The 13,148-nt window shown below is 42.3% G+C and overlaps 1 protein-coding gene and 1 long non-coding RNA gene across 6 annotated transcripts in view; one reads left to right on the top strand and one right to left on the bottom strand.

Annotated features, from left to right (window-relative positions):
* The window catches only part of LOC309515825, a 34,442-nt gene extending 25,822 nt beyond the window's left edge, over nt 1–8,620 (top strand). Inside the window, exons 4-7 of the long non-coding RNA XR_014212679.1 lie at nt 1,288–1,442; nt 3,230–3,333; nt 4,523–4,586; nt 8,431–8,620. This is a non-coding gene — a long non-coding RNA (uncharacterized lncRNA). The remainder of the gene's footprint in view (nt 1–1,287; nt 1,443–3,229; nt 3,334–4,522; nt 4,587–8,430) is intronic.
* Nucleotides 8,621–8,963: 343 nt separating this feature from the next.
* Nucleotides 8,964–13,148, bottom strand: part of THSD7A (thrombospondin type 1 domain containing 7A) — a 272,706-nt gene continuing 268,521 nt past the window's right edge. For all 5 annotated transcript variants that reach the window (XM_082193871.1, XM_082193873.1, XM_082193870.1 and 2 more), the window contains one exon: nt 8,964–12,300. In XM_082193871.1, the coding sequence (XP_082049997.1) occupies nt 12,216–12,300 (85 nt within the window). In that variant the 3' untranslated portion in view covers nt 8,964–12,215. The remainder of the gene's footprint in view (nt 12,301–13,148) is intronic.

Raw genomic sequence — 13,148 nt, 5'->3', positions numbered from 1 at the left:
CGGGTGCAAAATGGTTAGGGGCATGAAATCTCAGCACCAGGTGCTGCCTTAATACAGCTGTAAGCTTCCATCGCTGGTCTCCGTTGAAAACGGCTTCTGCATGTGAACAAGGAAGTGACTTCTTCAGACAACAGAACTCTTTATTTCTGTGGCTGCACTCCTCTGGGTGACACAGGTGCCATTAGGCAGTTGAAAGTGCATGCATGCTCCGTACGCTTCCCTCCCACCCACCCTTTCTGCGGCCCCAGGTGCTGGCAACCCATGTTACGCCACTGAGTCAGATCATTGGGCCATTAGCTCCATACTGTTTGCACTGACTTAAAGCAGCTCACTAAGGTTCCAGACAGAGGTCTCTTCCAGGCCTATGTGGAGATATCAGCGATTCAAGGTGGGAACTTCTGCATACTTGGCAGGTTCTTTGTTGCTGAGCTACAGCACTTCCCAGCTTTCGATAAAAAGAATTTTGTTTATAGACAATTTGCGTTATTTGCATTTTTTTTAAAAAAATCAGTTTAAATACTGCATTGGCAGCCAGAAGATGAAGCACCTTCTCATGTCCATTTGAACAATCCAGAATTCAAAATTGCTTTAATGGACACCAGCCAGGATTAGCATTTATCCCCTTTTACACCATGTACTCATTTCATTTAACTTGTCTGGTACTTGGTGCCGTTCTGTGCTTCCAAAATACAGTTTATATATTGCTGTTTGCTCGCTTGACAGTGTTTGTTTGCATTTATTGTTTTCAGCGAAATTATAATGAAGCGGGAGAAGGGAGAGTAAAACAAAACACAAGGCGAATGAATGGGCTGATTTCTCATTCTTCCAAATGCGGGACTCTACTGCCCTCTTGTGGAATTCAACTGGCATTTCCTCTAGATCTTTATTTGTACTGGTTCAGGAAGTAATCTTTTCATTTTTCTTTAAGGCGCCATTGAAAGTTTTCTTCAAACTAATCATAGCCAGTGCCTTTAAATTCTGAAACAGGCCCCATTCCTTGTCTTATCACACTGCAGGAAATGCTTAGGGAAAGGGGGGGGGAGAGAATGCCTGAGTATCTTGAGTTAACTCTGCGTGGCACAAGGGATCCTAAATGAATTGGAGCTCTCACCCCCCCCCCCAATCAACTGATACTTCATTTCCATCTGCACTTTGCAAAATAAACAAAAAAAATCAAGCAAGCACAAGCATTAATGCACAGAAATAGTTCACCAATAAAGTGATATCTCATTGGGAAACGTGCATTGATTTTCATCAGGTTTCTCTGCATGTCATGTTCTGTTTTAGATCCAGCAATCTTATGTGCGATCTTCACTTCTGTCCTCAACCTTCTTTGGAGGTGAACCCTCACCCGGAATTACAGCTGCTTCCCAAAGACGACTCCTCCATTTGGAGTGCCCTGCTGTTTGCATCCATCTGACCTCTGGGTGGGCTAGAGCATTGTAAGTACTGTGTGTTCTCAACTGTGCCAGTTCACTAATAAAACAGTTGTTGTTTTTCCATTTTGTCTACAACATGCTGAACGCCTAGGTGCTGAATTTGTACAGAGAGAAAGCTGGTACCTCTCTAGAATATATGTGTTCATATCTTTATGCATCTCTGCCATTTCCCCCAGGGAGCTCAGAGCAACGTGTACGGTATCTCCCTTCTGTTTTGTCCTCACATCAACCTTGTGAGGTTAGTTTAGGTTGGGAGAGAAAGTAACTGTAAAGTCACTCCTTGAGCTTTAGTGGAGACTTGCATCTCTGTGACCTTAGTCTGACGCTTAAGCCCAGCCTTAGTCAACACGGTGCCCTCAGATGTTTTGGAGTATGAAGTCCCATCATCCCTGACCAGAGCCGTCCCACCCATGAGACTGGCTGAGATGGTGTCCCCAGTGGTCTCCCTTTTAATTTACCCCTAAAATACTTTCCTCTCCTTCTCACAGAAGGAGCCAGTTTCTCTTACCTTTTCTGGCTTAAGTCAGCAGCACTTGAAGAGCAAAGATAGCATGCCATTTTGAAACACTGATAACTTTAGCCACTGTATGCTTAACAGCTTGCTAGCCTGTGCTGAATTTTGAATAAATATATATTTGATTTTGGGAGTCAGATGTGCTGTGCCGTGCAGGAGGCCAATGCGGTGTAGTGGTTAGAGCTCAGACATGGGCGAGGGCAAAATGAGTTCAAGTCCTCTACTGGCAATGAAGTTCCTTAGGTCCAGTCTGCCTCATAGGGTTGAAGATAAAGTTGGGAGGGGGAGAACCACAAATGCCACCCTGGTGCTCCCTAACATAAGGGAGTATATGAAAATTATTTTAGCCAGAGCTGCTCCTTATAGATGACTTTACATTCTTATCTGGACCCAGAACATAGCAAAGACTGTTCCTAAAAGATTGTGGAATGTTTGTGCAAAATGCATAAGTTGACATATTCGGGCTACCTAGTCAGAATTTTTTGTTTTGTGAACTTGAAGCTTTGCTTATGTTCAAAAGGACGGCTCAAATATCCAAAGGAAGTTTGACAAGCCTGCCATCTTGTGGATTGTAGCCATAACTTGTTTTCCTCACTGCAAGACACAAGCCATATATTTGGCAGAATTGATACCAGGCTGTTTTAAACTCTTGCTCTCTTCTGCATTTCCCACCTTTATCATACCTTTTGGCGCAAATGCTACCTGACTGCTACCACGATAGGAAAGGATGAGAGCTCAGGGTTGGGGCACTAGCTTCAGAAGCAGATTGGAAAGACTCCTGTCTGCATGGTGACAGCTAGCATAGGCAAATCTGGGCTAAATAAGTTTAACCTGGTGTAACACAGCTTCCCATTCCCTTATTCCAGTTGCTGGTATTTCTTGCTTCCTGCAAACTAAAGTTCTGTAAGGTCTTTAAAAACAGAATATTGGGATAGCAACAAAGGATAGTCATAATTATGAGCATTTGAGGACTAGGCTGAATACCTCCTTTTTATTGGACCATTAGTCTCCCTGGAGAAGTGTGGGAGGAGGGAAACGCTGAGCAGCTTTCAGGGGTGTGGGGTTTCTGACATTATTGTTATTCTTTTGTTTATACCCCACCCTTCTGGCTGGGTTTCCCCATCCGTTCTGGGCGGCTTCCAGCACATATAAAAACACAATAAAGCATCAAACATTAAAATATAGGAAGTCAAACATTTTTAAAAAGACCTTTTAAATATGAAGTGCTTAAAGTTTTTCCCCCTTTCATCTCTTATTTCATCCCCATTTTACTTAGGAAGCTGGAATGCTGCCTGACTGCTCTGCACAGCTGACTTAAAACTTGAAGCGACACCAAGACTTCCGTCCCGGTTAAAGAAAAATCCACTTCATAGTTAAAAGGTAACACCACCCTCCAGAGGAATAAGTCTTAGAATTTTCACCCTGTCCTCAAAGTGGGATAAATGTGGGAGTGGGTGTGCTGGCCTGCCCCCTACAAAATGCTGTAAGAAGCTGGACCAAGTTCTTCAGACAAGAATTAGATGATTTACACTAGGAATGTGGAACCTGTCCCCCCCCCCGCCTACACACAATGTTGTTGGTCCCCAGCTCATCTGTCCCAGACAGCATAAACCAATAGTCAGGGATGCTGGAAGCTGTTGCTGGCATCCGTCTGTCTCCAGAGAGACCCGCTTTTGGTCTTGTCTGCTCAATCCGCTAGAGCCTGTCTTCACATGCAGGGGGAGTTCCCTAGCTCACTGAGGGTTTGAGACCCATTGGCTCCCCTCACCTGGTTTAGCCAGCCAGTCTAAGCTGTTCTTGGGATGTGGCTGCAGTCACATGCCAATAGCTTCGTGGAGCCACAGGTGAGCACTGAGTGCAGCATGGGGACCAAAGGTGGACAGACTACCCCAGAAGGAGCACAGTGTGTCCCCCACCAGAGGTACTACCCCTCCCCTAACATCCCAACAACAACATTGGGAAAGGGGAAGATTCCCCACCCATTTGTTTGCTACTAGGTATGTGCTGTAGTTACAGTGTATTCACCTAAAGTGGTTAGTAGAAGAGCAAATTCACACTCCCATGTCCCCTGATTCTAACCCAGAACTTAATTAATGCCAAAGACCTATAAAATTCTGTTGGAAGTAAGTGAGCCAGCTGTTACCCCAAATATGCTCTGTTCCCAGTTGCATACACACCAGCCTTCCTCCTGTCCTCTAGACATTTTAGACCACAACTCCCACTAGCTGCAGCCAGCAAGATTATGCAGGTTGAGGCTGATGTGAGTTGCAGTTCAAAACATCTGGAGGGCACCACGTTGGGAAAGGCTGATAGACATTGTGAATTGCTTTCTAAAGTGCATTCTGAGCACATCTTCTATACTTTCAGTGGAGGCAGGAAACACTTCAGTTATCTGCCACTTCTTCTTCAATCAGTCAGTAATTTACTTGTGCTGTTCCCATCAGAGTTGCTCCCCTGTAATAGTCCTATAGAGACCAAATAGGGTCTGTAGCAGACAATTGGAAGAGAACTCCCATGACACGTTTTTGATCTCGCAGTCAAATGCTGCTTGCTTTCTCGTTCTTTGCAGGATAATCGACAATTTGTCCTTTTGCAAAGAAAGGGGCCTGTGGTTTTCCAGGATGCTCCCGCAGGTATGTACTTTCTCCTTCTAGTTTTTAGCCCATAGTTTGAAAGCAGCCATGCTTGACCCTTAATCGTGAAATACTAATACCTACAATTCTGAGAGAACAGAATCAGGGCCAGCCCCACTCGCTTTTAACCCAGTGTATCCCACACTTTTCAATGAATTACCTAGTCACTTTCCAACCTGGAAGAAGCCTGTGATGTGGTTTTTTCCCCATTGGTTTTGTTCTGCTGGGGTGATTGAGTTGCCTTAATCCACTTTACATGCGCAAACCTTAAGTTCAGGTATGCAATTTCACAAAATAGTGACAGTCAAGATATGCCCTATATCCACAGGCCTCAATACAAAGGCAAGCAGTTCCAACTTGTATTTTAAGGGATACCTCTGTGTGTTTGGCACATGTAACTGATAAATCACTAGTTTTGCCTCTTGGGAAGATTCTGTAGATGCCCTTTTTGGATTCCTTGCACACTTGTTTTTCTTTCAGCCTCTATTATTTATTCTGATAATAAATGCAAGGGCAGGGGCCAAAGTTGGTATCAGGCACCTTCCAAGGCCTTCACATGTCTTATCTCTGCAACACTAATCTAAAGCAGAGGGCGAGAAGAAGTGAGCAATGGAGACAGTGACACTAAGGTGGCCCCATGCAGGTCACAGGGACTGCCCATAATCTAAAGTCAACCCTTCATTAAGACTGCAGTGTGTGCTTCAGCTTGCAGCTATTCTGTAGGAAGTACAGATTATTTGTTGTGAGATTAGCCATTGTATAAAACATTACTAAATTACTAAGCCATTGTATGAAACATTACTAAATCCATACTTCATGCTTCAGAAATTTTTGCAGGATAACTGTCGGAGAGAGTAAATTAAAGTACAGTGGTGCCTCGCAAGACGAAAATAATCCGTTCTGTGATTCTCTTCGTCTAGCGGTTTTTTCGTCTTGCGAAACAAGCCCATTGAAGGATTAGCAGATTAGCGCTATTAGCGGCTTTTAGCGGATTATCTGCTGATCGGATCAGCTGATAAGCGGCTTAGCGGCTTAGACAAAGGGGAGGGGGAGGGAAAAAACCCCAGCAGGAACTCGCAAGACATTGTCGTCTTGCGAAGCAAGCCCATAGGAAATTCGTTTTGCGAAGCACCTCCAAAACGGAAAACTCTTTCGTCTAGCGAGTTTTCCGTCTTGCGAGGCATTCGTCTTGCAGGGCACCACTGTAGTGGACAGCTGACAGAATATAGAATTGAGGAATGTCTTAGATAGCATTCCTTGTTATGAGAATAGGGCAGGGGTCAGCAACCTTTTTCAGCCTTGGGCTGGTCCAGTGTCCCTCAGACCATGTGGTGGGCCGGACTATATTTTTTTTTGGGGGGGGGGAATGAACGAATTCCTATGCCCCACAAATAACCCAGCGATGCACTTTAAATAAAAGGACACATTCTACTCATGTAAAAACACGCTGATGCCCAGACCGTCTGCAGGCCAGATTGAGAAAGCGATTGGGCCACATCTGGCCCCTGGGCCTTAGGTTGCCCACCCATGGAATAGGGTATCTGTTTATGTATCCATTGTCACACACGCACACACACATTTATTTGTACCTGTATAACATCAGAAGGTATGAGTTGTGTTAGATATGCAGTAGCAGCAATTAGCTGCTTAGGAAGGGAAAGAGCTGGATATGATTCCCCTTTCCTCTTTCTTAATGACCAAGCCACTAACCGGCACTGTCCCAAATATCTAACTGGGGTTACCTGCTAGGAGAATTGGATCAGAGCCTATGGGAATACTTAATAAGCTCCAGTTTCTCACTTGCAAACTATTCTCTCCCCTCTCCCCCCCCCACCCGCAAAACCACAATTGAGAAACTAAAGTACTAGGAACAATATTGCTTTGTGTTTGGGATTTGAGTGCATGCTCATTGGAAGAACAAACCAGTGGCGCCTGTGACTCTGGTGCACTAATGAATGTTCACAGCAGCTTGTGTACCTGGTTGTAGAGAAAGTAACGTTTCTGATCAGAAAGTATCTGTGTGTCAGGGACCGTGCTGAGGGCGGCTGCACTGAGAAGGAATGGTGGGAGCCTCCCCCTCCCCGTGCATCTGATCAGGATCCTGAATCTTCCCTGTAAACCTGGGAGCTGTGCCAAGGCTGACCTGGGCTTGGGAATTTGGTTCTCAGCATCATTATATTTTGTGTATATTTGAAAATTATTCCAAATCCTTTCCTTGGCACTCCTGAAACACTCCTAGGGTTTTTTTTTAATAGTTGTTTTTAATGCAATTTTCATACTAACACTCCACCCATCCTCTTTACTACATGAGCTTCATTAAAACCTGCTGGAGACGTGCTTTCATTTACACCTGTACGTCATTAATCTTTTCATTTAGTTTGCTTTGATGGCTTCTAGGTTGTTTTATCGGTCCACGTCTCTCACCTCCCCCTCATCACAGTTGAGGCCTTTTCTTCCTAATGGGACACTTTTGAATCTAAGCCCTGCTTTGATTCACATTGAACCTAGCTATAAATACCTGCTTTAGGGTTTTCCTAGTCAAAGTTTAGGAGTGACTTGTGATTCACTTTGTTCAGCAGTAGGTCTCTGTTTAACTAATTGGATTGCATCAAAAGCAACAAAAGCTGGTGGACCCTCTTGCCCCCCTCCCCTTTATGATGGGGAGAAGTTTGGTTCTTTACTTTCAGAACTCCCTCTTAGAGTGGTGTTAAGTTGAAGCTCACACGGTGTTCTTTATCATGTCATCTTCCGCTTCTGTCTTCTTTTAGGAGACACAAGACAGAAATGAAAGGAAATGGTCCTTGAAATACACAATCATTAGTGACTTTTTAAAATGCCTTTGATGTCAGCATGTTCAGGGATATTTGAGAGACAGAATGGGAACGGAAATATTCCTCCAGAGACAGTAGGAAACCAGTTTGGGAGAAGTGTTTAAAAGTCAACTCTGACTGGGGGAAGAGAAAGATCTTATTAATTTGGTATTGAATTGCATGACAGATTATGCTGCCCCTTACCGGAACCACAGGTTCGGATCATATCTCAGCATAATAATCTGATCCACACTATGTTCTGCTTTAAACAGTGGTCAAAGGTTCATTCTGGTAGATGGAACAAGCATTTGTATTCAGCAGGCATGATGTCCAAAATGTTTGTGTTGCCTGCAGTCCCACAGGTCTGCTTAATGTGGGACTGTTTTTGTCAAGCTAAGTGACCTCCTGACTGAAGTCAAATGATATTTCCATATGGCTTTGCCTCTCTGCATCTTATTTTTGAGCTGTACTGTAACCATTGTCTGGCACATAATGTGGGTTTGCCTCTGGAAAGCTAGACTGTGTGACTTCGTTGTAGCGTTGTGCTGCCAGTGTCAACTACACACAGTGCCCTTTTTGGTGTGTGGAAATCCCACCACATATTTGCATTCACAAGAAATGGCAGAATATAGCTTGCATGGGGAGGAACCTTGGTTACCTGAAGTCACCCTAAGGATGTATTTCAAGTGCATTATTTGCACTCAACGACCTTTTGGGCTTGATGCTTTTTAAAAGCTGTCATATGAACACCATTCTAATAACATTATAGCCAATTAAAGCTGAGGCTGCCCGCCTCCAAGGTGGATTAAAGCTGTCAGAGCGATCAATAAAAGCGAAGCAAATATCCAGCTGAGGGGGAAAAGGGCCATCTGTTCTTATCACTTTAGGAATGGAAGAAAAGTGGTCCAGCAGGAAGGGATACCAAAGAGGGGAGGGGAGTACACAATATGCCATGTGTCTTCCTGTCAAGAGTATTAACATTCTCTCCATACATGCTAAACTATGCCAATCATTTGCGAATTTTGTTATTCCAGAGCATGCAGAAATTTCTGGAGGCAGTTTGGAGCAAGAGGTTGGTGAAATTGAAGCCTTTGGCCCAGAACAGGAAAAAAGAAAGGTATGATAAAAGTGATTCCATATTTTATCTAAAGCCTATCACCATCTTTTCTCTGGGAGGTGGAGGAAAAGGACTTTTTGTCTTCTTTTTAAAAGACATTGTAAGGTTTTCTGCTAACGACAAGCTTGAGATATCCCTCCCTCCTGCTTCTATGTCACACATTCACACTGATCCCACAAAGGTGATGTCACCACAGAAGTAAGCTTCTATGCACATGGCGGACATCTCTATATTGCATTGAAATTCTCATCTGGGCCCCATTCAGCTGAGCATCCTTATTCTAGCTTCCATGATCCAAAAGGTCTTACTGGATTTGTTTTATTTTCTTGGTCTTAACAGGCACAGTGGTGTGCAGCACTCAGGTACCTCACATCTTTCAGTACTGAAAAGGTGATGTTTGTTGTTACTCCGTGACCAGATAACATTTCAGTTATGACGAAGCCACACCAGTTTTCTGTTAATATTTATTGTCTGCATTACCGCAGTTATGTACAAATCTCCCATATGAAAATGTAAGGACTTTTTACATTTTCACATGTGATCTGCATTAACTGAATAATGTTTGGTGACAATATACACAAATTTGCAGTAGTACATAAACATTTTGTGCATTAAAAAAAGAAAGAAATATACATAATTTAAAAAATAAAAATGCATTACACCATTTACAAATTAACAAAAAGCAAATTTCCCCCAGACAGTTGCCTCCATACTCTACCAAAAAAAAAAAAAAAATCTTTTCAAGTAAATTAAGTTAGGCAAAATAATTTTTTTAAACTTTGGGTGAGCACAATTTACAAAAGGTAAAAAGACAGATCTGTTTCCTTCCAGTGATTTTTTTTTTTACAGTGATGATTACAGAATTGCTGAAATCGTTTTGTGTATGTAGTGCTGAATTTGAAAAAAAGAGATGCTTAAAATTTCTGTGATAGGATGAGGATTTTAAGATCCAGAGACCGTAACAAATATAATCAGGCTTCTTTAGAACCAGCAAACATTGAAGAAGAATTGTTCTAGTTCTCAAAGCAGACGTAACAATCTTTTAAAACCCACCATTTTAAAACAGAAATTACAAACCTCCACAATAAGAAGAAAATGTCTAGTCAGCTATTTTTGGAATGGATCAAAGAGAATTGGTCACTGAAAACATTATTTTCACAAACTAACAATCTACTGAAGTGGCTGCTTTAGGCACTGGATTTGTAGAAACACATCTTAAAAGCAACTTATTTTTATACAGATACTTCTTATATTCCTGTTTCAGTGCTACCGTTCTGATCTCTAGATTTAACATAATCCAGACTGCAATTGTGGGCTTCCTACAGCCTTCCTCTCAATAATCTTTTAAAATAATTCTTTCTTTTTACAATTAAAGAACATCCTTTGTGCATCTTTTTCCCTTTTTTTTTTTTACACCCTGTAATGTAAATTGAAGATGCACATGTCTTGTGAAGCAATCCCTACCTGGGAGCATGTCCCACCAAACACCGTGGGACTTACTTCCAAGTAAGCATGCATAGGATTACACAGATAATGTAGTAAAAGTTCAACTAACCATTCATTCAATTTGCTAGTCAGTTTCTCAACTTTAATATCAGTAAATTGGCTGTGTTTTATATCCACTTATTTTGAACTTTTCTCAAGGTTGCTTGGAATAACCCTTGTGTTCATGTTATTTTACTGCTAATAACAGATTCACAAGTTATGATAAATCTTCATTTCGAAAAACAAACAAACAAAAAGCAGCATGAGATCAGACACTCTGACGTTGTAATTGTGAACCAATGCTAAAAATAAATGCATATCTTTCCTGTCTAGGTAGCCATATTTGCATGAAACAGCTGAGAGTATTGACTTTTATCAACGGGCAATATAGCGGGGTGCATTAGGAATGATTTAGCTTATTGATACAAACCTGAGAAATTAGAACTAAAATCATTAATGTGTAATGGATGCCTGATAAATTTTATTAATTGTATTGCTCATTAACCTGCAACTAGACAGACATAGATGATGTCTTTAAATATTGACCTTACATTTTGCAAAGGTTGAGGATTTCTAGCGGCTAAAGGGGCTTCATATTGTAAGTTAATACACCAAAAACCCATTGGAATGGAAAAGGTTGCTAGAGATTAAGCAGCTGTAATTGCCAGAAATATGATAAAGGAGTTGTACAGTTTTGAATATTCACGGAGCGGTGTAGGTTGGCTGTGTCTCATTCAAAGGAATTCTTGATCAGTTCTATCCATTGAAATCAATAGGCAAGGAAGCTCTGAGAGTGAAATAGAGCCCCCACAATTCAACTAGGCAGTTGGACAATAATGTTTAAGAATTTAAAAAATATTTCTTGAGTCAGGATGGGGTGGGGTGGAATCAGTCAAGACTACACCAGTTATTTCAAATGGAAAGAGTGCTTATTGATTCTTCAGCAGTGCAGTGCATTAGCAGGAGAAAATAAACAGATATTATGCATCTTTCAGCTTGAAAATATTGGATTATTGTTTAGATAAGTATTTCCCCCAAGATTAGTGGGCAACCACTTTTTTTCTTTCTTTCTTTTTTTACAAAGTTAGCAATATAAAAATCTAGTTGTAAACAACCTTCAAAGTAATTAGAAATCAATTTGAAAATCTATTATCTGTAGAAGTTGGACAGAATCAGAAAGTAGACACTTAATGTTACTGCCATGGTATTGACTACAAAACAGCTGCTGTTACAAGAAATGGTATAAACAGTACTTGCATTAGCTGGTTTGATCCAGTCACAGTCCAGAAACTGAGCTCTACTCTCAACAGGACTCAAGAACTTACTGATAAACGTCTGTGCGATGCGATTTGCCGCATCCTTTCCTTCATCCTTTTCTGAAAAGAGGCAGTTTCTATGGCAATACTAGGTAATAAGTGCATATCATGCTGCACTAATATAGTGCAAAAAATTGCCTTCCATGTAGCAAAAAAGTTGCAGGCAACAGTTTGAAAGTAAGAGAAAGTAAAAACTTATTACACACGGATATTAATTTCCAGACAACCTCTATAAAACATTGAACCTGAAAATGCTTCTCTCCTTGATAAGTGTGTCTATATGGCGCTTTAGTACCTGGAAGTGGTAGTATAGGACAGAGTCTTTTGCAAGCCTGCATCCTAGGAAAGAGGTTAAGAAGACCTACCCTCCTCTGCCAAAATGCCAGAACTTGCTCATTGGGTTGTTATTGTCAGTTAAAGTTAACATGTTGCTAAGCTCTAAAATGCCCCTTTAGCCAGTATATCATTTGACAAGTTAATACATATGGTGCAACGGAGTATATAAATTGTATATCAAGCATTATAGACATCTTGGTATGATCTCCTCATGCTTACTGACTACATTAGCTTAATGCAGCAGATAGTTCTGGCATCAAGACACTCAGATGTCAATATTAGGTCATATACAATGGGCTGGAGACACAAGCGGTTTTGCAGTTCATAAGTTTCAAAGAAGGCCACATTAAGATTCCCGCTGCTGTGCTAACAAGATAAATTTGCCACCATAATTTGCTGTACTGACTGATGGTCTAGAACAAAGCATGTTTCTTGGAATATCCATGGCCATTGTGAAGTCTTTTTTTTTTGTCTTGTGGTGTAACATCTCAGTAACGTACACACATATGTGTTGTCTTTGAACACTACAGTTTCAAGAGACTAAAGTCAATGGAAAGTCATTATTTTACATATCTGCATCTCCATCGTAAGCCAGCGTTAAAGGTTTGAGACGGTTGTTCTGTCTTCTTTGAGGCTTCTTTGGCTTTTTGCTGCAACACGGGAGGGGAGGAAAAACCAACTTTAAAAATTCAGATCACAAAGTGGTCAAAACAACATTACTTATCTGGGCCAAAATTAAAAGCATTTCCCATGTGAGTTAAGATTTAACTGTTAACAGTGAAAAATAGATAACCATATTTTTCGCTCCATAAAACACACCTGACCTATAAGACCATAAGTTTTTAGAGGGGGAATGCAAGTTTTTAGAGGGGGGATGCATCTCAGGCTCTGCTCAGCACTCCCTTTCATGAGCCATGTAGAGCGTGTGTGCGGTGCTTGCAGGCCTTTCCCTGAGGAGGGAGTCACTGATGGGCTGCCCTTCTCCTTCATTGAGAAAAAGCCCCCAAGAGCCGCATACACGCTCCGTGCGGCTCTTTAAAGGGAGCGCGGCTCTTGGGGGCTTTTGTGGGAGGTGGGGGAAGTGAGAGAGCCATTCTCTGTCACTTCCCCCACCTCCCACAAGAGTCGCACGCTCTTTAAAGGGAGCGCAGCTATCCCTGGTTTTTGCACCTCCTGCAAAAGCCAGGGATAGTCAAGCGAAGCCTCTGCAGGGCAGCGGGATAAAGGCTCCCCGCTGCCCTGCGGAGGCTTCGCGCGGCTAAGCTAGAAGCCAGGACAGCCAGCGGGATCGCAGCACAGCACTGGCCTTCATCCCCTGCCCGGGAGAGGTTGCGCGCAGCTAAGGCTCCCCCAAGAGCCGCGCTTCCTTTAAAGAGCGTGCGGCTCTTGGGGGCTTTTCCCCGAGGAGGGAGAAGGGCAGCCCTTCTCCCTCCTCGGGTAAAAGCCCCCAAGAGCCGCACACACACTCTGCACGGCTGTTTAAAGGGAGCGCTGAGCA

Source organism: Podarcis vaucheri, assembly GCF_965113315.1.
Source record: "Podarcis vaucheri genome assembly, chromosome: 12".
Classification (NCBI taxonomy): domain Eukaryota; kingdom Metazoa; phylum Chordata; class Lepidosauria; order Squamata; family Lacertidae; genus Podarcis; species Podarcis vaucheri.
This window is presented reverse-complemented; position numbering and strand designations above follow the sequence as displayed.